The sequence below is a fragment of the Metarhizium robertsii genome, assembly GCF_000187425.2.
Source record: "Metarhizium robertsii ARSEF 23 chromosome Unknown MAA_Scf_5, whole genome shotgun sequence".
Classification (NCBI taxonomy): Eukaryota; Fungi; Ascomycota; class Sordariomycetes; order Hypocreales; family Clavicipitaceae; genus Metarhizium; species Metarhizium robertsii.
This window is the reverse complement of record NW_011942193.1, coordinates 2,250,896-2,274,216: the sequence shown is the minus strand read 5'-3', so window position 1 is coordinate 2,274,216 and position 23,321 is coordinate 2,250,896. Positions and strand designations below refer to the sequence as shown.

Genomic DNA, 23,321 nt, shown 5'->3' with positions numbered 1-23,321 from the left:
CTCTGATTAGGGTGTTGCAATATGCCGCCCACGGGGCCATGGGAAGGATGGTTGTTTGGAGAGTTCTGAAGTAAGATGATAGATTCAATGAGTCACTACACTCTAGTTGTAATATCATGGCCAGCATAATGCAGATGCTCCCCTTGATTATCAACTCCTGTATTAGCATGAGTACAAAAAACCAGCAGAGTCCCGCCTTATGCTGCTACAACACCGAAAAGGCCCGGAGCCATGTCGAAACAAGGAAGCCTCAAGTGCTTCTACACGTCCAAACCAGCGGTTAGTTGTATGCATTGTAGACGGTCAATAGTGCAGTCATGTCAACGGGTATAATCGAATATACTGGCTGGTGTCTCTATATCTTCAAAAGCATATGCCACAAGGACCTATTAAACGAATCAAATTCGGAATTGAGTGACTCGATCCCAATCGGATCAAAACATCTGGGCCTTAAGGTGGCTGTCGGTAATGAGGAGGGATAGTTATGATAGAGGCCTTTTTAAAAGTTGACTCTTAAAATCTATAAAAAGCCCTCAAATTTCATGGCTGGATAGGTTAAATACCGAGGACAAGTCAGCTCTACAATGTCCACAATCACCACTTCGTGATAAAGTTTAGATGGGTATACGCGATACGGGTGAGTAATGTTAGTAATGTTAACATGGATTGGCGGGAAAAGTCACTTCTGAGGACAAACGAGCAGAGAAAGCGAAGGGTCTGTACCGTTACCTTGCCATGTAATAGGGAGGGCACCTGGGGGATTAATCTTAATCACCGCTGGTCTTATCATTGACCTGTCCATTGGCACTGTGGTTCAAGTAGGATGCAAGCAACGTGTTCCCTACACCCACGGTTAGCATCTACTCATTCAACCCGCAGATTCCGTACCTCGTCGCCCAAGTCAAGGCCAAGGCCATCTTGTTCGTCATTGCCCGGATTGATAGTGCTTCGGCCCTCTTCCGCAGAAACGAGACGACCAACCTCGACGGTGAGTCACGTAAACGACCCAGCAACATTACGGACGACACGAGGGCCTAGAGCCGGCGTCCCACGCCACAAAATCCAAGATAGACCAAGCCGTCATCCAACATGAGATGTCATCATCCGCAGCAACATGATGCGCTCGGCTTCATAAGCACTCGTAAACGCACGTATCAAGTGCATCAAAGAGGTCGAAGGCGATGCCAACCATGTCATGGACAGCCTCAACCCCACGCCGCATGGCTCAACGCTCGCCTTGAAATTTATCCGTTGGGAACAAGCGAAAACCCAGCCTCGCCACTGCTCTCATGGGCTCCCCCCGCGTCCTTATCCCCGACGAACCTACATACATAGTACTATCAGCCATGGACGCCGGGGCCAGGGTTCGTTCTGGAAAGCTATTGAAACCATTTCCACAATCGCTCGGTGCTTCCAATGGCACGTGTGTGCTGAGTTGTCAAATTCACTCAGCCTTATGGCCGGCCTTCATTTCCTTGGCCCCCCCTTGTTCAATATCCCTGAGCCTCGGAAGAAGAAAAAAAATCCCGTTGGGAAAATTTTAAAGAATGCCGAAACAAGGGTCGGGATGTGGTGGTAATACTAGCCTCAACTGACCGAAAACTGATATCACATCATGGGCATAGACTGGCCCAGTCTGGTGGAAGAAGCCGACGCACTCGGCACCCCAGCGCCGCCATGACTTCCAAGTCGTCTGGTCCATCTTTGCCGCCGGCAAGACCCTTGGGCACAAATAGCAATCGCTATTTAGTGATTGCTGGTTCTCGGCACTGAGCTAACCTCGACCGACCCCCTGGAGAGATGCGTGCATGGGTCCGCGATGCGGTGCCATCGTTACAGCCGGGAGGCGTGGCATGCTTGCTTGCTTGGTGGGTAGATTCCATGTCGTTTCACAATCCCTGGCACAGGCGCTGGTGGCAGACGCCCAGCCAGTCTGGTTGCTGAGCTCATAGAGACATAAAGGTTCTTCGAGGATCCAGTCTGGTGGAGTGTTGTTCTGTGGCCCCGTGGTTCTGAGCGTCGTCGACGAGATTCGTAAATGCAGGAGGAGGAGGACGGGCGTGATGGGTCAGCGGGTGCGGTGTTGGTTGACGCTTGGACAAATGGTGTTGTTGATGGATGTCTGATTTTTTTTTAAATTCCCTCTTCATGTTGCAGACAATATGTGTCAGCTGTATCATAGGCCAATTTTATTTCGGACGAGCCACCAAAAATTTACATACATACTACGCCGCCTCATATTACTGCCACACGCCAGTCATCCAGTCAAAAGTGACAACTCGCACAGCAATCATAAAAGGCTCAGTCGACACAATATGGAGTAGTCACCAACAGATCAGTCACATCAAATGTTTCTCCGTAGATTTTTTTTCTTTCAGCCTCACTACAAGGATTGTGCTACCTATGCATTGTGCGGCTGGGCCCGCTGTTACACACACCAGGTATGCGTGATGCATCCTGTAACCTGCATCGACGAAATGACAAAGAAGCCACAAAACACCCTGTTCCATGCTGGCCCTGGGGTCACATCTTGCGTATTCTTGCCTTGTGAACAAAGGATTTCCCCCCCCAATGCGCCTGGCAATCAGCAAATGCCAAGTTCTTCAGCTAGTGCGAATTACTAGCTCCAGCAAAGGAAAGACAGTCCAACCCCAAAAAAAGGTCCAACGCCAGGTCATCATCATGTATTTTCGTGCATTGACTTTTGGGTTCGCAAAACCGACTATAACCACCCTGAGGTATCTCGCAAATACAATTGACAAAATAAACAATTACCCTGATACTATGCTGTGAAGACAAAGAGAACACAAGAAACGAGGCAGGTCGGTAATGCTGTATTGTATATAGGAAATATGGCATGGTGTATGAATGATTGTGGATGGAACGAGTAGAGCGCTGATACCGCGACTAGGCGAAGTCAACTTGCTGTAGAGGAATGGGTCCAGTTTCATCTGTGTGTGAAGTTCGTGTTGGTGGTTGGCGACTTCTGTTGGCAACATGAATGTCAATCACCATTTCCACGAGTACCTCAGCATCTCGATGCAGCTCTCCGAGTTCGTCTTCATTGAAGTTTCGGCCGAGCTTGTCTTCACTGGCGCGGGGTTTGCGGTAAGCGGCAAACACGATGCCCCGGTCAATTCTTTCAGACAGCCGAACACCTGAAACAGGGCTGGCGCTGCGAGATGAAGTGCTTCGTGCGTACTGGCCGGTGTAGAAGGCACAGGTAAATCCACGCGCAAGGTCATGGGGCCGAGCATGCTGGTTTCGGTACTCGATCCAACCATCAGACTTGAGAACTTGTGTGTGAACGTGTGTAGAGATCTGCAGTGGGGACGGGACGTGATGAAGACCATGCGCCGCGAGAAGACGCCCAATCATTGGCTTGGGACTGCCGTTCAGACAATTGCCGACAGTCTGCTTCGACGTGTCCGGCCAGAGGTTGACCACATAGACCAAGTCAAAATCGTAGCGCCGAGCGATTCTGGCCGCCTCGAATGCAGCGGCCGCAGCGGGCCGACTGGCGCGTGGCGGTGTCAAAGTTAATAGAGCACACGGAGCTTGCTGAGACGACATCGACAGATTCATTGGAGGCACTGCTGATTGGCTACCTTCTTCCAGAGGCTCTAAGGACGGGCTGTCTGGGTTTGATTCGGCAATGTCGTCGTCGCTGAGATTGAGAAATTCGTTGAAGTCGGGCTCTCTCAAGGTAGAACTGCAGAAAGAATGGGTAGAGTGGGCGAGGCTAGACTGACTGTATGACCTGTTCAGGGAGAAACGATCAAAAGGTTCGCCCAGCTGAGTCTCAATGTCCTTGAATAGCGACCTGTCGAGGGCGTCTGCGGACTTGACGTTGCGCAATTTGATATCAGCGACAGGTCCAAGGTCAGGAGACTGACCTGGAGTAGGCGGGCGCGCTGGAAGGGGAATCTGCGGGCCTTGGCTCGTTGGACTTGCTGATTGTGACCCATGATGCGAAGTAGGGGGAGTAATCAGTCTATTTGGAGGTGGAATGGAAATCTCCAGCGGAGATCGACTCCGAGGACTTGGCAGCTGAGGTGCCTCGGTGAACTTAGGAGTGCTCAAGGTGGGTGATGTAGGCGATGGTTCGTTGTTGAGGCTGTGCTTCTTGGGGAACTGAAATTCACGGAGACCAGTGACCAATTGTTCAGCGCTGCCTTGGCTAAATGAAGGAGATCGACATAAGCGTTGTTTGGGGGGATCATTGCAATCAGCTGTTACTGAGTTGTATGCTTGGCGATGAACAGTTCGTGGGGATGTCATGATATCTGGGACTGATGGCGAACGTCCCGCAGCCTGCCTCAAGCGCCCCTCGTCGCGCGCAGCCATCCGGCTTGTCTTGGGGCGAATAAATGACGGCGAAGGAAACTGTTGTTCGATGGCTGGAACAGCGGGACTAGCTCGTCCACTGGAGGTGGGAGAGGCCTTGCGCTTGTAGGCAAAGAGCCTCTCAAGTCGATCTAAACCGTTGGCCATTATTTTCGGAGGGTTTGTTGGTGAGATTTGGAATATGGCCGTGGCCAAATCTGGTTTCATGGTGGTGGGTTTCGAAAGTTGATTAAGAAGAAAAATGCCTTTTCCCCCCTTCTCCTTTGGTGTGCGCCTCGTCGGCGGGACAAGATAATTGCTGTGAGGGAGTGAATGTGTTGTGTCCTCCAGGTGACGGCAAAGTGAGTCAAAGGTGACCACGCGAATCGACCGTTGGCGAGCCGCGCCACGATGAACTTCAAACTCGTGTGACAAGGATAGCTACTTCAGACGAAATCCACGTATCATCTCTCTTGAGCACATAATCTCCAATTCTTGACGTAGTGCATGTGCATGTGCACAAGTCGTACAGCGTATGGTCGTCACTTTTTGCAATCCTTCGTAGCTGCGAGGCACGAGTTCTGGTCGTGAGGTTCCGAGGAGGCGCAAGCCGCCTTCTCGAGGGTGACGAATTCAGCTGCCAAATCAATACCGGGCTGCCTACTCTGCAGGAGAGTGCAGTGAACCTAATCCCGGTGGCAAGGAATCAAAACCAATGCAAAGATATACGACAGTGCAGTTGGGGGTGTTTGGAATGGTTTTGTGTGCAAAGAGCGGCACTGGGGCGGCAGCGAAGGCGGCAAGGCGTGTAAGTGACTGGTCCGTCGGCAGGGCGGTAGGCGAGAAGTGATGTACTGTAGTTTGGGCAGGAGCAACCCGGATTCTTTCCCCAAGTCGAAGTCAGGTTATGCGGCAGAGTGGCAGTATTGGCAAACCTCACGATAGCAACTGCAATAGGACAAGTGAGCAAACGACCGAGATTCAAGTCAACGGATGGTGCATCCTTGGAACCGGGTTTTCATCGACAGCACCTGGGGGCCACGGCAGTCTTTAAACGAGGATTCTCGACTCGACACGGCGTGGACCTGAACATGCCCTCGCACCGCACCTACACGCAACGCACACGCACACGCACACGCACACGCGAGCCTATGGCCAAAAAGCAAGGCCTACCACGTTGCCCGAGGGTCGTCGGCAAGGGTTCCAATGTGCCATAGCCACGCCAGGGCAAGCCATACATACGTCCAGAACCCCCAACACACCAGCAGCATGTACTCCATACTCCGAACGCAGACGCCCTGGGAACTATCTGGCCCGTACGGCAGCACGGCGTACAGACCTGGTATGGAGCATGTACCACCGCCATGGAGAAAAAACAAGCGGCAGCCCACCAATCTTACACCACACGTACAATGCTGTATGCCGCTAGGTGGCAGGGATACTAGGCTCTCGGACTCTGTCCTTCAGAAAGGCCAAAAACAAAAAACAACGGGGATTTTACTGGGACTACAGCCGGGGAGACCGGAGACGACGCCCTCCCCGCCCATTCCTCGCCCTAGCTCCACCAACTCCACACGACTTGTCTCTCTCGAATAGTTTCGTCTTCTAAGAGACAGGTCGGCAAGTTTGGTCTTCTGAAGGCTGGTGAATGCCTATGAGAGCCTCTGCCCATGGCTGGGGCATCAAAGACAGAGAGGAAAGTTACTATCCGATGGTTGGAGACAACGTCTCCCTTCGTCTGACGCCGAATCTCACACTTACACACGAGCGCATGCACAATCTCCAACGTCTTTCCCGGTGGCTGTCTTTGAGCCTAGACAACTTCTGGCCCGCGCCAGCTGAGCCGCGGGAGAGTGCTGGCAGTCAACGGAATGGATGGTGGCGTTGCTGTACATGCAACCAGTTGACCCAACAGCTTGCTAATGTTGCATGACTGTATGTACAGGCAATCAATGTATTGCAATACATACATGTGCTGCAATTCATGGCTGCATTGTCCGGACTTTATTCTTCTGTCACGTTCATCCCATGATTGCATTGCCAATAACCAACTGACGAACAGATGTTCTTCCTGGTCTGAGTTCCCTCTCGGGTGAAACTGATTGCTTCCAGACACCCCGCAAACCAGAGAGCTCCCGCCTAGTATTATCCCCGCGAACCACGCGGCAGGCTCGCCTCGAAAGCCATGACGAGCTCACCGTGATACAGTACCAATCTGCCGTGTGTACGGAGTACATTCTGTCAGAAAGGCGCTGAGGCTGTCCAAGTTGGCCCCTCGGTCACAATTACTATTTGACAGAAACCATGGCGGCTGTGTCATATGGACGTCCAAATTGTTTGCTTTTGATGCTCGACAGAAAGGGGGCGGCAACTACGAATCAGAGACGCTCAACGACACTCTGAACCACCAACATGCCAGCCCGGCGATTTGGTTCGTCGGCCATCCTCATCTCTCACTTTTTTTGTTTTGGTTTGGGGCAAACCCCTCTTAAGAGCCAGCCCAGCTTGGCAGTCGTTTGCCGGATATATCACCCTGCTTATGTTAGTGTCTGCTGGCTCAAGTGGCTGCAGGCTATACTAGCAGACTGTGTGAAGAAATAAGCACCTGATGTCACCCTGGTGCATCACCACCCGCCTGGTCTTTCAGCCAGGCGATAATCAAATGGCTGAATCCAAAAGGAAAGCATGCGTTGGTGTCTATATCAATACTGCCTGCCAATATTGGACCGCAGACTCAGAAGAGAGCCTCTTGATGTGGACCTTGCTCATTGCCGAGCTGCTTCTCCCCGGCTTTGCTATGACTTGGAATTGGTTGATCCAACCGCGAGACGTTGAACACACGGCAATGTATTTCTCTCTGCTCTGTACGTACATATGTATCTCAGCGATGAGTTAGGACTAGTCTGCTTTCGTCAAAAAGCTTGATGTCTGACCAGAGAGCAGGAGAAGAGAGGACGTGACCAACTCGACGTTGATTATCCATTGATGGTAGCACATACATATGGAGTACTACTTTCAGAGCACTACAATTGTTAGACCGGGTGCCGGAACAGCACCAGCAGTGGTCGGTTTTTTCTCTCTCGCATGAACACACACCCACTCCTCTCTCTCATACGTATTTCCTCCCTTGGCCTTACTACTCCGTTTGGGCTTGGCTCGACGGTCTGTCTGTCTAACCCCGGCTCTGGGTTTTGCTTGGCGGCTTGGCAACGCTTCTGAATCAAGGGTACAGATGGGGTCTTGATGCCATTGTGGGAACCAACGATGACACCAAAAAAGCAAATTTTCCCTGTCATCGAGCTGTCACTTTGACCCGCAAGCAGCAAAAGTGATTTGATTCCACCAATTGGTGTCGGCAATGCGTTTTGGTGATATTCCAGCCTTTCGCTCGTGTGGGACAGCAAGACGTGCGTGCACGATTGAGCCAACAGGTACGGTACGGAGGACTATGCACAAATGCTACATATAGCACATGATGCGAGATCTTTTGCTCGTCCACCTCTGCAGGTGACCTGTGTCCCCGTTACCCGGGCCCAGAGCCATGGCTCCGAGGGCCCCAACAAGCACCAGAACTCGGCTGAAGGGCCAGGCAGGCGTTCGACAGGGGAGAAGAGCTGCGTCCGACAATCCGGGAGGACTTCTCCACACTTTGACCGGTATATTGGATATTGGTCCGGCATAATTAGAATAAATCGCTTGGCCAAAGTCATTATGACAATCTATCTAGGTGTTTTTTCAAAACTACTCACAGTCTCGTTGGTCTTATTACTGGGTCATGGCTCAAACACCGCTACTCTGAAGGAAAACATCGTCTTAGAAAGAACTGAGCAGCAAAAACAACTCAGAAAATGTTCTCCACTCTTCCCGTTCGTTCACGGCTCAACGGGCGGGCGCACGGCCCCCCCTTTATTGCCTGTTGTTGCACGACGGTTATGTTGACGAGAGGATCCAGGTTGTCATTGTCACTTAATGGCTCAAAACCCCCACCGTACCAGGCTATTACGAACAATCTCAGGGTCTGGGGGGGAGGGGGAAAGAGAGAGACCTTCGGCATTGCTTACGGAACGGCTCTCGTCCGTCCACTGGACCATTTGCATGGCTTGGTATGTTTCCAAGGCAGCTTTGCCCAGTCTCGCTCACGGGTTACGAAGTGCACATCTGTTCTCGATGGTAGCTACCAGCTCCAATCCAGCCAAGGTTAGTATAGGTATACATGAGCTTTACACACATGTGCTCTACGACATATAATTTAACAATGTTTGACTTGTGGCCAAGACGATGTTATTTCTCCCAGGCTGTCTCAGGTGCCCTGACATATGTGCGAACCAGTCTGGTGGTTCTCGGACTGCCAGCATAAAAGAAGAGTGTTTGCTCCCATCAAGACACGATGTCGGTCAATTGTTGGCCTTCCATCTTCTTTCATCCCGCGAAAGTTTGCTATTGGCCCCATGGCTATGCTGCATACACCCCACTCGGCCATTGGATCATTGTTACTTTTTGTCGCTTTTGGATAAGTGCCACCAAGTACTCCGTACGTGGTCGACTGTTCTCTGTGTGGTTGGGGCTACATCTAATTGCGTCGAGAGAATAGTAAAACGTGATAAAATTCCACAATCGACGACGGAACGATTTGTCCGGCAACATCTCTGGTCCAGGATACCCAGCAAAACGGCAGGCTCCAAGCCGCCCTTCTCTCCCTCCGGCGAAAATAGAAAAACCAGTTTTCGCGCTGATGAGTGGGCTGCTGATTATTATCTACTTGACTCTATCCCGGAAATCGGACTACGCTGCTGATGTGGTGCAAGGAGTCACTAATGCAACCATCCAAGCACTTGCAGAACTACTAGCGGAAGGGCGGACATGACAGATTCGGTTCCTGCAGTCTATTCTAGCGGATAAGATTTAGCACAAGCCGATCGGTGCTGGGTGATTTCACCCACAACGAACGACACATGGAGGGCCTCCGGAAACAGCTTTGGCGCCACGAGCAGACGTCGCCAAGCTGGCTCTTGTCTCCAGAACATTCTCTTTTGAAATTTTCTCAACTGAGCATTCCACCAAAAACACTATGCAGTCTTGATCGCTTTCGGCCACCTCTGTCTCGCGGAGAGTCAACCAATTTGGAGAATCATCTGCGGCTACATGACAATCGGTGTTAAACCGCCAAAAGTATTTCCTCTGCTTCCTGTGGCCCCGATGAATCATAGCCACCGCAAGTGCTGGCTTTTTTTTTCTTCTTTTCCTCCTCTTTTTTTTTTCTGGCGGCGGAACAAGGGTCGACCACAAACTTGTGCCATGTCAACCCGAAGATGTTGGCACCTTACCCCGTACATGCAGACACATTGTGTAAAGTGGCAAGAGAGAAAACTAAAAAATCTTGCGAGGCAGTAAAAAGCATCCTCATGCATGAGATGGTACGTAGTTGCAAGTCTAATTACGGCCGTGAAGCTCACATGGCTTTTTGCGGTGTGGCTTGGCATGGCTTCCACCTCGGTTCCAGATATAGGGCTTCTATTTTCCTTTTGAATTTCGCCTATTTTCGCTCAAGATGATGCTAGACCCTGTAGATGGTGCTCTCTCGTGGGCAAGGCGTTGACTAATTACGTTTCCAGGGACATGCTCGGAGTGACGTGAGGCTTGGCTGCTAATAGCCTCTCAGCCATGAAATTGAGGTTCCCAAGATAGAAGCACCAGACGGCTTCTCCCGTACTCAAAGCACAACATGAGAAGTCCAAGCAAGCAAAAAGACTGGCACCAAGGCACGCATGAAGCCAGCGCAGTCTATTCTATTGTCGTTGGATCTACGGGAGTCGGTGTGCTAGAATTCTGTTCTGGCCAAGCCGTACATGACCAATGCAGCCAACGCGTTCGCCGGCACCATGTACCCCGTATACGTCGCTGGGAAGGTTTGTATTGTTGTATTGTTGTCGCAACTGTCGCATGGCTAGCTGCTGATTCGTCGCAGTCATAGACAGACAGCCTCTCACTCCGGGACCTTGCTGTGAAGTCATGAACACAAATGCTCACCATGCTAGGCTGGGCAAACGTCGGAATCAACAAGCTGGCAGGCGTAACATGTTGTCAGATATGAAGAGCGGGCTGAATCGGCAGGTCAAGTGGCTATCTTCCCGGTGAGGGAGCACACATTCCCCCCTTGGTCCGAATCCAGCCTGACAAGTTCTCATCTCAGCATGGAAGTCCAGCAACGCCGCTCGATATGGTGCCAAAACCATACAAGCATGTTTGCCTGCATACAAAGTCTTACACAGTCCTCACCCAAATACCACCACGGCTCGGAACCTGCCCACAAAAAGTCGGCTCCATTGCTGGCAACACTAGCCCTAGCTCTATGCAGCTATCTTCGTTCAAAGTTTTAGCAGCGGGCGGCACCAGCGATGGAATTTTCAGTTGAGCAGAATGGAGGAGTGTGGGAAATAGAATGGGAAGGTTTTTTTCGATATGCACCAGCAGTTCCATCCCAAATCTGCCATAGAAGAAAAACACTGGCGAGCCAGCTTAGCCGACCTGACTGATCAATTGCCGTATGTATATCAAATGCGTCCATCCAAAACCTTTCGCCCCATGGGGTGGACTCCTTCAACCCTTCTCGCTCACCTCTCGCGGCAACGTGCAGAAGCAGGGTCACTAGTTTCACTGTCCTTCCAGCCTTCCGCGGAACCTAGCCAATCCAAAGGACGTCTTTCCGATGCCCTACCCCCCTACCCACTTCAATTATATGACAGTTGGCGACAACACCTCAAGCTTATCCCTTGGAAAGCTGTGGCGGGGTTCCCTCGCGCCAGATCGACAAAATCGACGATCGCGGGTCCTGCGGATGAGATGTGCAGGATCGTGGTTTTATTTATCAGCCACCCTATGATCGGATGGGAAAAGGGGAGGTTCGGGGGGTCGCTGTTACCTTTTGCCCTAAAAGTGCGGCGTGTCAGATTTTTGCTCCCATTTGTTGAATTGGTTGCCCTGCATCTCGAACCGGATACTAGTTTACGTACCGACTGGCATGGAGACAACAACCAGACCCCAAGATGAGTTGTGTTCCTGATGTGCCACTGTTGTGCTGCCGTAGAGACGACAAAGTGGCGGGACGCAACGTTTGCTCATCCATGTGTATCTAGTATCTGTGTTTATATGTTATCCCGATGATCACGGTGCACATTACGGAGCAACCAACAGCCCAAATCTAGCTGCAGTAAAAAAATGATTTACATACATCTACAACACATCTTGTAACATACATATTATGAGGCGCGAATATGGACCGAGTCTAAACCCAGCCGGGAGCGCACTGGCCTGACAAGCAAGTTACAGCCAACGGTTGGGTCGCGGCTCGAAGCCCGGCGGTCTCTTTATTGAAATGGGAAATAAGGCCGTCCCTAGGCCGCTGATTAGTTTCTCTCAAAGTGCCATTCGGTAACTGGCCAATTAAGACGTCTCCTGCACTGTTTAGAACGACGGTGACTTTCTCCGTCCACCTCTCATCTCTGTGTAGCTCAACTTTTGGCTCACATCACTACAAGTGACACGTAAGAAAAGCCAGTGGCATGGTAAGCATCCCCAACGACCCATCCATGCTAGTGTTGATGAAATGAAGTCAAGAAAGTCGGGGGTACTTGTATCGTCGGTCGGAATAGAGGCGGATCATTAGCTAGAAACGAACAAAATAGGACTGCATGTCCTATTGCATCATTCCACGTCAGTGTATCCGAGCATAGGCTTGCCTGGAGTCGTGTAATCTTTTCCAAAGTAAAAGTCCCCCCAAAACTACCATAAATACAAGCACTGCTCCGTCTAGGGAATTACATTCTCGCCTAGGAGTAAAGTGTACACTAATACACTGTTAGTACATCATGTTATAGACCGAGATAGCCAGGTATATGGTCTTGTTAAATATCGTTTGCCTCCCATTCCATCATGATGAGTCTCGTTGTAGTTTCTTCGCTCTGCAGTGGCATTTCTATGTGGTGTATCCGTCACCTATACAATTGCCGAAATTCCTTCGCCTCGGTCAATCTCTGCACCTATCCGGGGGCTGTGTCAGGAATGTGTTTGTTTACATCATGGCTGTGTCATTGTGCCTAGATCTGGTTCCTCTGACGACTTGGTTTGCCCTTGTTTCAATCAGAGTCAACACCACTGGACGGCTTCAGCTAGAGCTTCGACCCTCCAGCGTCGCCATCAACATCTCCAAACAGGCCCATGAATGCCCCGTGGACCTCGTCAGTGAGGTCGCTTGCCTGAAGACTTCGGCCTCTCTTAAGAAAAGCGAGACGAGAGCACTCCTACAGCTTGGTTAGCGTTGGTCTCGTTCACCCATCCTTGCAGCGGTTGAGGAAGACGCGCTCCGCAGTAGATACCGCGCGCACATCAGGAGACCTCTGTGTGAGCTGATAGATTTGCGTGACCTTGTAGACGTGTGGCAAATGAAAAGACTCACCCTCGTGATAGCACTCCCGCCAAACGCTGCCAACCCTATCAACTCATCCTCCCCCAGTTCGTGACCTGCAGTATCCCACAGCCCATCCAAATACGCCTTCCTCCAAGCCAAAAACGTAGCCACCGATCCTGTCAGCGTATCCCCCTGTCCCCCGCTGCGCTTCTTGCCTCCCTCGAGATCATTCACCAGCGTGGTCTTGCCGTTGGAGATGAAGTCCTTCTGTCCCTTTTGGATGATGGTCACACCGTCCAGCGCCCTCGCCAGCGACTCGACTTTATCCGTCTCCTTGGCGGCGCCCGGATCCTTGAGGCCCAGCGAATCCCATAGGCGCTTGAACTCTACCACGTTGGGTGTGAGAACGATCTCCTTGTAGCCTTTGACCAAGTCGGGGTCTCTCTGGACGATTTGTAGAGCGTCGGCATCCATTACAACAGGAATTTGCTTTTCCTTGGCGGCCCGGATTACACGGGATACTGTGTCATGCATGAGGGGATCGCGGCCTAGTCCTGGTCCGACAACGAGGACGTGCAGACGGGGCAGCATTTCGATGATGCCGGCGGACACCGTGTCGGGGTCCGGCTTGGGCGCCTCGTCATCGGGGGATTGGCGCATAAGCGGATGGACCATCAGGTTTGGAGAGTACGTCTTGATGACGGCCGACGCTTCGGGAGTGCAGATAACATGTGACTAGAGCGTCGTGTTAATCCCATCGACGCCACTCGCTTCCTTTTGACCAAGTCAACCGGCTCACCATGTCACAGCCCAATCTAGCACTCGCCATGGCGGAGAAGTATGGTGCGCCAGTATAGTCCCGGCTCCCGCCAATGACTGCCACTCTTCCGAGTTGCCCTAGGGAGGCATCAGCATCTTTGTGTTCCTTGGGATCCGACAGATGGCAGGCATGGGGTGGGCGGCGGTACCTTTATGGAACTTGTCCAGCATTGGAGGAACCATGTGCCGCACCTTGTTCAGGATGCCTCTTGTCGTGACGGACATTTCGGGCCCGTTATCTGCAGGAACCATGGCAGAAATGCAGCAGGGCTATTGCCGTCGACGTGCCTTGGATGAAGTCACTTGGTGAGAGGATATGACAGAGAGCGCACGGTGATGCAATCAAGGCCCAGGGCTTAGGTGGTACACGGTGCCAACTTGCTTCGGCGCGACATCTTAGATAATTCAAAAGTAAGTGTTTGGACCTTGAACTATAGAGCTTTTGGCTTGTAGAGAATTTCGATAATTCGCTGATTCTCTGCGTTTCATTCTTGGATCCAAGTCATGACCTGCTTGACACCACTCGGCTTCAAGAGAGGTTTTAAAGTAATATAAAATTCAACGTACTGGAGAGAATCTATTATTTCTTCTTGCCACAATGAGCTGGCGGACTGAAAGAGTATCTGTCCGTCAATAAAGGCGAGGCAAGTTGCTCCGAAGGCTGTCTTGGTGCTCGGGTAGTTGAGAGCCAAGGAGGGGTGAAGTAGCCAGAACCTTGGAAGAGAAAATAAGAGTGACGTTTTCCACCCCTCTCCTGGTGCCGGGTGCGTGGGCCAAGCCGGTACTAATCCGCTTTTAGCTAGCTTTCTTCTTTCCTAAAGCATCACCAAGCTTTTCACCTTTTCTAGCTCTCTTGCAATACAACTTGTCAGTTGCATCACGAGCTCTTGTGACCTTGCTACAGATCCCTTCGCGCGGTCCCTCACATCGATACTCTTCTAGCCGCCCTCTAAAAGGCTTTGGACGACAAGGGGGTGGGCTAATTTACGGCGCTTGCGTCGTGGTGGCCGGGTATCCCACCCGCTGTCGCCCCTACAATCGAAGTGTGCCATTGACGCCTTCTCGACGGGTGCTGTCCTCTCGTCGCAGTGAAGATATAGTGGTCCCGTACTAACCGGACTTCTTGTATTTAAAGACGTCTTTGGTTAACGAGGCCTTGAGGGAAACCAAGGACCTTTGATGCCAAAGACTGTTATTAGATGAATTGAGCCATGTTGCTTCAAGCCAGGTCTTGTAATTCTCCGGTAGGCTTTGGATCTGTAATTATAATGCATTTCTCAGCCGTCGCCGCCGTTCTTGCGGCTCTCGCCGTTAGTCTGGACGCACTTACGAAGCTCTCACATTGCAACAAAAACTCCAACTTGCCGGCACCGCGGTCGACCGCCAAAAAACTCCTCAACGACGTTCAGTTCGTCTTCGACTTCAATACCGCCATCACCCAAGGCAAAGGTACATAGTAGTAGTAACTCACGCCGAGTTAGGCCAAAAACAAAATTCCCACATATATATCTACAAGCTTCTTCTGCTATCAAGACCCTGTCACAAACTACTTTTTTAATGAGCTTTTGAGAGCTTCTTTTTATTTTTCCCTCTGGGGGGCCGCTGTTGGAGAAATGGTGCACACTTATGCACCAGCTCTCTCCACTGGCACATATGAATCTTATAAAATTGGTGCTTTTTTTCTTTATAGAAACGTGGTGGAATTATAAACAAATGGAATTGAGGCGTTCATTGAGTAATGAGCTCTATTTTTACATGTGGTTACGATTGGCAAATCTCCCAGCGTCACCCATCGCCCCATCAAATACACCGCCCAACTTTATCCCTCCACTCTAGAGAGAACATCAACCACAATATTTGGTATAGACGGCACCATCATCCCCAACAACCCTTTTTCTATGTCGCTCAAGGAGATTGTTGATTAAACACTTAGCCGAGGAAGCTCTTGATGAAGGACTGGGTAACGTCCTTCAGCTTAGCCTCAAGCTCCTTGCTGATGGCACCCTCCTTCTCAATGGTGTTAAGGAGATCAGCCTCGTTGGCCTTGAGGTGAGCAAGATAGTCAGATTCCCACTGGAGGATCTTGGAGACAGGGACGTTATCGAGGTAGCCGTTGACACCAGCGTAGATGAGAGGAACCATCTCGTTGACAGCCATGGGCGAGTACTGCTTCTGCTTCAGGAGCTCGGTCAACTGTACAAAGTTAGTTGGCATCTGTAGACAGCTCACTGCAGGACATTATAGTCAAAGACTTACGCGCTCACCACGGGCCAGAGTCTGCTTTGTGGCAGCATCCAGATCGGAACCAAACTGGGCGAAAGCAGCGACCTCACGGTACTGGGCCAAGAAAAGCTTGAGAGAACCAGCAACTTGCTTCATCGCCTTGAGCTGGGCGGAGGAACCGACGCGAGAGACGGAAAGACCAACGTTGATGGCGGGACGGATACCCTTGTAGAACAGCTCAGATTCCAAGAAGATCTGACCGTCGGTAATGGAAATAACGTTGGTGGGAATGTAGGCAGACACATCACCGCCCTGGGTTTCAATGATGGGCAAGGCAGTCATAGAACCGCCACCGTGGTGATCGTTGAGCTTGGCAGCACGCTCTAGCAAGCGAGAATGAAGGTAGAAAACGTCACCCGGGTAGGCCTCACGACCAGGAGGACGGCGAAGCAGCAAAGACATCTGACGATATGCCACAGCTTGCTTGGACAAATCATCGTAAATAACCAGTGCATGGCGGCCGTTGTCACGGAAGTGCTCGGCTACTGACGCGCCAGTGAACGGCGCCAAATATTGCAGCTGCTAGCATCAGCATTGAAGATTCACTTTGACGAACTTGGCCTGGCTACTCACAGGAGCTGCTTCAGAAGCAGTGGCGGCAACGACAATGGAGTACTTCATGGCGTCGTTCTCCTCGAGGGTCTTGACGAGCTGAGCAACAGTGGATCGCTTCTGACCAACAGCAACGTAGACACAATACAGCTTCTTTTTCTCATCACTACCGTTGTTCCATCGCTTCTGGTTAAGGATGGTGTCGAGACCGACGGCAGTCTTGCCTGTCTGACGATCACCAATGATCAATTCACGCTGACCACGGCCAATGGGAACCATGGCATCAACGGACTTGAAACCAGTCTGGACAGGCTCGTTGACAGACTTGCGAGGCAAAATGCCGGGGGCCTTGAGCTGTGCGCGGCGACGCTCCTTGGTGTTAAGAGGGCCCTTGCCGTCGATAGGGTTACCAAGAGCATCAATAACACGACCAAGCAGCTCAGTGCCGACGGGGACGTCGACCTGAAGAAGGCGTATTAGTAGTGATAAATATCAGAGATTGACACGTCATTTGCAAACTTACAATGGCACCAGTACGCTTGACAGTCTCGCCCTCCTTGACGAGACGATCGGAACCGAACAACACAACACCGACCTGACCGGCCTCAAGGTTCATGCACATGCCCTTGACACCAGAGGCGAACCTGGGAGGCAAATGACGTTAGAAGTGGTCCAGACATAGAAGCCATGCCCCAAAGGCAGGCGAAACGAGGGACAAGAGGGACGCAACGTACTCAACCAGCTCCTCGGCCTGGACGTTGGCAAGACCATGGACACGAGCAATACCGTCACTAAAAGTTTTCTGTCAGCAATCCCGTGCATGTTTGACGCGCTAATTCCTCGCCCTCATGGACAATATTCTCATGGAGAATGTTCTCATTTCAAGCAATGTTGTGATATATCCGATGGCCCGGAGTTGGCCGTTGTGATGCTAAGGAGCTCCACATACCCGACGGAAAGGACACGGCCAGTCTCAGCGAGACCCGACTCTTCCTGGACGCCACGGATACGCTGCTCGAGGATCGAGGAGACCTCAGTTGGTGAAGCCTTGTCGGCATAGGATCGAGCCTGCAGACCGGTGAAAGCGGCGGGTGCGGCATTTCGCACCTGGAGTAACAAGTTAGCCGAAAGCCCAGCAAACTGCTCAAATCGAGCCAGCACCACCGTCAGCGCCTCGAAGACCTCAAAAATCGTGGAAAATTTTGTCCGCCCGCCCAATTGAGCTCCTGGTAGGGCTTTCTCGATGGATGCAGACGGTTTTCGATGGCATTGGCGGTCGGGTCGGGTCTAAGGAGAAGGACTCACCGCGGCGACTCTGCCGGCAGCAGAGACGGCGCCCACGGCACGCGTGGACTGTCGGAGAGCGTTCCGGAACATATTAAGGGGGTATGTGAGGATACAGATAAAAGAGGAGCAATTGCAGCAAGGTGCAATTGGGAGAGGGGAGATTGGAGGTCGCGGTGCTGCCTTTTGCAGGAGAGCAAATGGAGATTTTCGGGAGGACAAGTGATGGAGAGCAGAGTCTGTGAGGGAGTAGGTGGAGCACAGTTGGCTGGGCCAACCAATAAAAGGCTGGTGCGCGGTTTTGCCTGTAAATTCCGAGGTTGCCTTAACAATGTCCACCTTCCGGGTTCGAGCCTCAGGTATCAGCCACCAGCGGTGCCTGGCAACCTGGCTTCAATGTTCCTTGTGACTGGTGCGGCTCGGCTGCGGTTCGGGTTGGATAGGCCAGCCGCCAGACAGTGGTCTTCAAACTGGTATTGAACCAGATCTGGTCAATCAATTGATACCTACTTAAGTACCTTACCTAGCTAGGTCCCAGCTAGCCATCGCGCATAGGTAACTTAAATATATTCATCCACAGGCTGTCAATAGCTGAGCTGAGAGCGCCGTGGTATCGAGAATAAGAGGAGGTAGAGGTTCTTCCTCAACAGCCGCTTTCGTTGCTCCAGCTCGGAATAATGCCAGGCACATGCCTGCGTCTGGGAGGCTTGACCAGCGACAATGGCAGAAGAATATAACACTTTTTGCCTCCCACTGCATATTGGGAATCCAAGGTGACGAGCCCATCATACCATCATTCACGTCATTACAACACCCATCCATCACGCCGCGGCGCCAGCATTGATGCTAGCCTGAATCTCCTTCTGGTAATGCCTTATAAACGACGTTACCGCCATAATCGCAAACACATTGCCCAGCTCGCCCGTGGCGCCACTGTTTGTAAATTTAAAAGCTGCTCCCTTGTTCACAGTCCATCTGAGCTTTGTCCAGCTCCATACGGCCACAACCTCATCGCCATGATTCAGGCGGACCAGCTTCCATCCACGAGACATTTCACCAAGCTCCTTGACCTCTTCGGTCTTGCTGCTTCGCCATTCAAATTTCTCGGGATACCCACTCTCACCCACTGCCACGGCAAAGGTATAAGCAAAGTTCATGCCGTTGCGGCGACACCGAATTTCTTCCTTGATGAGCCCCTGACCGGGCTCCTTGGGCGGTAGTCGGACTTCATCAAACGTCCCCATTTTGTTCCCATACTTGACCGCAGCCAGCGGCTCCGAGTCGGTGTCCGGGCCGTTGTACAATATCAAGTCGCCGTACCATCCTCCTGGAAGAGATATAATGTTGGAGGGTTCGTTCTTGTGCTCGCCAATGACGAATTTCAATCCGTGGCGCATGGACTCGTAGTAGAGGTTGAAGGACTTGTTGAAGTTGGTCTTGCCCAACGACGAGGTGAGCAACCGACCCTCAATTTGCTTGGATTCGGCAGAGCCCATTGTGATGTGTATATCCGCGAGCTATTTGGACCTCGAATATGTAATGTGCTTGACACTTGATGAGATGGACGCAAAAGAGCAGGTGGTCAGAGTTAGATTTCCGAGTGCTGCAACAGTGTTGCGTCGTAGATGAAGACATGTCAGACAGGGCCACTGATGGCAAGAGGAACCCACAGTCTTTATGTCCAACGCCAGGTCGACGTCCATGAGCTCATCGATGATGATCAAATCTCACTATTCATCAGATTGCCCTGCGCCATGGCTTATGGGAGTAGTATTGGACCAGTGTGAGCATTTGGCTCAGCCCCTTCTCCACCCAGCGCCGTGGACTTCCGTTTTGGGCCAACTGAAGACAATCGTAACATTGTAAGCTGTGAGGATAATCATATTACTGCCAAGCCACCATGGCTTACAAGTACATGACTTGATGAGCCCATGGAACAAGTACGATACAGGGTGTGGCATGCACAGCTTACTTATCTTGGCAGAAGCAGTGCTGGTAGCAATGCTGGTACACCAGTCTGGAGGCACGCGAATAGCAAGGAAATTCTTCATTATGGAGGTGAGACGTCACGTTCCGAGACAGGTCATTATAGAAGCCGGCATGGGCGCCGGTCGGTCTCTAGGGCCGTAAGCTCGACTCTATTCGTCGAGCAGATGCAACAAAGACAACAGCAAATACATTGACCGCACCGTCCCTTTTTGTTTCCCTGAAACGTTCGCCATGACATCCATAAAGACAAAATACCCTCATGCTCCAGCGTCCCAGAATTTATCGGACAATACCGTCGAATCTCTGCTTGAACCACTTGACAGTCTCCTCGCGCTTGATGCGGTGGCTGGCGCCAATTCTGCTCTTCATGCGGCGGCGGCGAGTGACACGCTCACCGGGGCGGGTCATGCAGCAGTAAAAGTCCATACCATAGATACCGATGGAAGGGTCGTACTTGATGCCGAGATCGATGTGCTCGCTGATACCGAAGCCGAAGTTGCCAGTCTCGGAGAAGTTGCGCTTTCGCAGCTCGTACTCCTTGACCTTAAGGCCACGCTCGAGAATTTCCTCAGCCTGTCATTTCATGTTAGATGGCTCAAGTGACTTGGCGCCTCGGTGCTAAATGCGAAAATTGTTTACCTTGGGGCCACGGACGGTGACGTGGACAGCAATCTTTTCGTTACGTCGGATACCAAAAGTACGGACGGTATAACGAGCCTTGCCTGTGGTAAAAACCCGTTAGGCGACGCAAGATTCAATTTCAAGATTAGTTGGCTGCGAGGTGATTTTTACATACTGTAGACTGGGGTCTGACCAGACAACTGCTCAAGCACCTTGGCGGCACGGGTCAGTCTGTCACCAGACTCGCCGACGGAGATGTTCAGAACGAGCTTCTGAATCTTGAGCTCCCGCATGGGGTTGTTAGCCTTCTCGGACGCCATTGTTGCGGTTGTTGTCGACGGGTATCGTTGCTTCGTCAAAGTTCGTGAGATGGCGGATGGGCGGGTCACGAATTTTTGTGAGTGCCAGGAAATTTCGAGGGTTTGGCTGCCCTCAAGCGAGGCGACTGTAAAAAGTGGGGGTCTATCTCCTAAATATAGTTTAGCGCAAAACGGTACATTGGGCTTGTACCCCGTCCTGGTCTTGCAGCCTTCTCTGGTGAGGCTCCGCAAAATTTGGAGGTCCAACACCATTCTCACCTCCCAGCACACGCCAGGCAGTGAGTTGCAGTCATCGCGGTCGCGTAAGAGCTCCGCGGACGGCTTCCAATTTTTTGAAACACTGAGAAGCTGTATTCGCAAGCTCTCAATCAACCGTCAAGATGTCGAACAAACAAGGAAAGATGGTATGCTCCCCTCCGTCAAACGACCCCTTCTACCGCTACCAGTCGATGTGGTCATCATACTAACAGTTGGATATCGAATTAGGCCGGTTACGTATGCGTCCCTCTCTTGATGCCCCTGATGTCAACTTCTACTCAGGATCTACTCAACGACCAAATAGTGCTAACTTGCCATGTCTAGATCAACTGGCGAATGCGCGTCATTCTCAACGACGGCCGTGCCATGACCGGCCAGATGCTTGCATTTGACAAGGTTTGCGAAGCTCATTCGACGTTTTACAGCAAAAGAAAGCCATTGGTCTAATATTTCGATAGCACATGAACCTAGTCCTCGCCGATACCGAAGAATTCCGACGCGTAAAGAGAAAGGCCAGCAAGCCGTCCGCACCCGGGTCATCATCCCAGGTTGTCGAGACTGAAGAAAAGAGGACTCTTGGTCTCACCATTGTTCGCGGCGCCCACATCGTCTCCCTTTCCGTCGAGTCTCCTCCCCCGGCCGATCCCAGTGCTAGACTTGGGAAGAGTGCTCCCGGCGGTATTCCATCAACCCTCACAGCTGGACCTGGAGTCGCCAAACCCGCTGGACGTGGTGCCCCCCCTCCATCCTTGGCTGTAAGAATTTCCCAACTGCCGCTGTATTTCCAGGTATACTAATTATTCTTTCTTCATAGGGTCCCGCCGCTGGAGTTGGTGGCGGCGCTCCGCCTCCAGGCTTCCCCGGTTTCCCAGGAGCTCCTGGCTTTCCTGGTGCCGGACGAGGTGGTAAGTTCAATCACGCCGATCAAAGACGTCAACGACGGACTAACTGGCCTCAAGCTCCTCCCCCAGGCTTCCCTGGAGGTTTCCCTCCCCCTCCTGGAGGATTCCCCGGAAATGCACAGTTCCCTCCCCCAGGGTTTAACCCACCGGGCGGTGGCCCTCCTGGATTCAACCCACCCCCACGACGATAGAAGAACGTTCTTGGCGCTTGACGGTTTGGGATTTTATCACTTTTCAAAACAAATTACAACGCTTTCGTCTATGGCGAAGATACGGCTATGGTGTAGATCAGGAAAGCCTGCGGTTGCAGGAATATGACAAGTTTTTTTTTTTTTTTTGAAATGAGGATCGTACGATATCAAAAATGTATGTGACATCTCATGGCATCATTGGATTTCTTGACGTCTCTGTTGACACCGTGAATTAAGAATACCTGGTCAAAAAAGAATGGCCTTGAATAATCACCATGTAATCTGTGGCCGTGTCAGGCTGATGAGCGAGTTATGCGATGTACGGGCTGCTCAGCACCAGGCATGTCATTCTCCATGTCCAACGTTAATGAATACTCGGCTGAAGCAAGCCTCATAATTCTGTTCCAAATAGGCCTGAGCAAACACCTCTTCTAGTGTATGATCCTTGGTGAAAAATTACGTGATATAATTATTGAGGTGCTACGTACATTGTATTGCCATACAGCAGGTGTATCATTAACGCCCCAATCCGCCGCTATCAAGACCCTTCCAAATCCCAACAACCCGTCGCTTCCGTACAGAGAACTTATATCCCAGCAACATGGCTAAATACCCTCGTAGCAAGCTGGCCAAGCAGCCTCGCCCTGTCGTCCTGCGGAAGCGCCTAAACCAACAAGGATCAGTCAGCACGTCTCACCGTCCAAGCAGGCCCTGGAATGCCGTCAAGTGCAAGAGCAAGCTTACCGAATACACCTCATAGACACTCTTCCCCTTGGCGTCCCTCACCGCCCCAAGCCTGTTCCCCGCCACCGCACCGGCCAACATGCCCGGGAAGTTGGCGATGATGAAGCCCAACGCACCGCCGCTCAGGCCCCCAACCAGACTCCAGAACTTGCTCGTCGGCGCGTTCGACCCGTCCTCCGCCATGCCCTCCTCGCGCATCATCTCCTCGAAGACGTCGCTGAACTGGGCATCTTCGGTCCGCTCCCGCTCGGCGTTGTCGGCGGCCCCGGCGGCACGACTGTTGAAGAAGTTCCACGCCCACGAGTACGCGCCCTGGGCGGCGGCGCCCGGCTGCTGTGGAATCTCCTCGTCGGCCTCCTCGAAGGGGTCCGCCTCCGGGGCCGAGGGGCCGAAGAGCCTTCGCTGGGCGTCGTAGTCTCTGCGGCGGGTGGCGTCGGAGAGGGTGTAGTAGGCGTCGTTGACGAGTTGGAACTTGCGGGTGCGGGCGTCGCGCTCCGGGGAGTCGGCTGGGACGCGGTCCGGGTGAGTTTTCAACGCGGCGCTGAGGAGGAGCAGATTGTTAGTCGGGGTGTCGTTGCTTTTTGCAAAGCGATTCGGGTCGTGGGGGGGGGGGGGGGGGGGGGGGGGG

At 51.9% G+C, this 23,321-nt stretch overlaps 7 protein-coding genes across 7 annotated transcripts in view; 1 reads left to right on the top strand and 6 right to left on the bottom strand.

The window, feature by feature from the left end:
- Window positions 1-2,907: 2,907 nt before the first annotated feature.
- On the bottom strand, window positions 2,908-4,554 carry MAA_03977 (uncharacterized protein; the record flags this gene model as incomplete). Its single annotated transcript, XM_007821975.1, has 1 exon — window positions 2,908-4,554. One exon carries the CDS (start codon window positions 4,552-4,554, stop codon window positions 2,908-2,910), a length of 1,647 nt encoding a protein of 548 aa, XP_007820166.1.
- A 7,937-nt stretch (window positions 4,555-12,491) lies between these two features.
- Window positions 12,492-13,774, bottom strand: MAA_03978 (putative domain, carbohydrate kinase-related protein; the record flags this gene model as incomplete). The annotated part of the gene is made up of 4 exons (XM_007821976.1): window positions 12,492-12,623; window positions 12,779-13,465; window positions 13,530-13,627; window positions 13,699-13,774. The coding sequence occupies 4 exons, from the start codon at window positions 13,772-13,774 to the stop codon at window positions 12,492-12,494; spliced, it is 993 nt and encodes a 330-aa protein (XP_007820167.1).
- A 1,704-nt stretch (window positions 13,775-15,478) lies between these two features.
- Window positions 15,479-17,761, bottom strand: MAA_03979 (ATP synthase subunit alpha; the record flags this gene model as incomplete). The annotated part of the gene is made up of 7 exons (XM_007821977.1): window positions 15,479-15,742; window positions 15,806-16,351; window positions 16,406-16,846; window positions 16,908-17,028; window positions 17,119-17,175; window positions 17,334-17,491; window positions 17,690-17,761. The coding sequence occupies 7 exons, from the start codon at window positions 17,759-17,761 to the stop codon at window positions 15,479-15,481; spliced, it is 1,659 nt and encodes a 552-aa protein (XP_007820168.1).
- Window positions 17,762-18,489: 728 nt separating this feature from the next.
- MAA_03980 (ATP synthase alpha chain precursor) lies at window positions 18,490-19,164 on the bottom strand (the record flags this gene model as incomplete). Its single annotated transcript, XM_007821978.1, has 1 exon — window positions 18,490-19,164. The coding sequence occupies one exon, from the start codon at window positions 19,162-19,164 to the stop codon at window positions 18,490-18,492; it is 675 nt and encodes a 224-aa protein (XP_007820169.1).
- A 772-nt stretch (window positions 19,165-19,936) lies between these two features.
- MAA_03981 (Ribosomal protein L5) lies at window positions 19,937-20,598 on the bottom strand (the record flags this gene model as incomplete). The annotated part of the gene is made up of 3 exons (XM_007821979.1): window positions 19,937-20,230; window positions 20,297-20,379; window positions 20,454-20,598. 3 exons carry the CDS (start codon window positions 20,596-20,598, stop codon window positions 19,937-19,939), a joined length of 522 nt encoding a protein of 173 aa, XP_007820170.1.
- A 380-nt stretch (window positions 20,599-20,978) lies between these two features.
- MAA_03982 (LSM domain-containing protein) lies at window positions 20,979-21,949 on the top strand (the record flags this gene model as incomplete). The annotated part of the gene is made up of 5 exons (XM_007821980.1): window positions 20,979-21,002; window positions 21,181-21,252; window positions 21,315-21,611; window positions 21,671-21,761; window positions 21,816-21,949. The coding sequence occupies 5 exons, from the start codon at window positions 20,979-20,981 to the stop codon at window positions 21,947-21,949; spliced, it is 618 nt and encodes a 205-aa protein (XP_007820171.1).
- Window positions 21,950-22,642: 693 nt separating this feature from the next.
- MAA_11238 (uncharacterized protein) overlaps window positions 22,643-23,321 on the bottom strand; it is a gene marked incomplete at both ends in the record, with an annotated part of 1,020 nt that continues 341 nt past the window's right edge. The window contains one exon of the mRNA XM_011413218.1: window positions 22,643-23,234. Coding sequence (XP_011411520.1) covers window positions 22,643-23,234 — 592 coding nt within the window. The remainder of the gene's footprint in view (window positions 23,235-23,321) is intronic.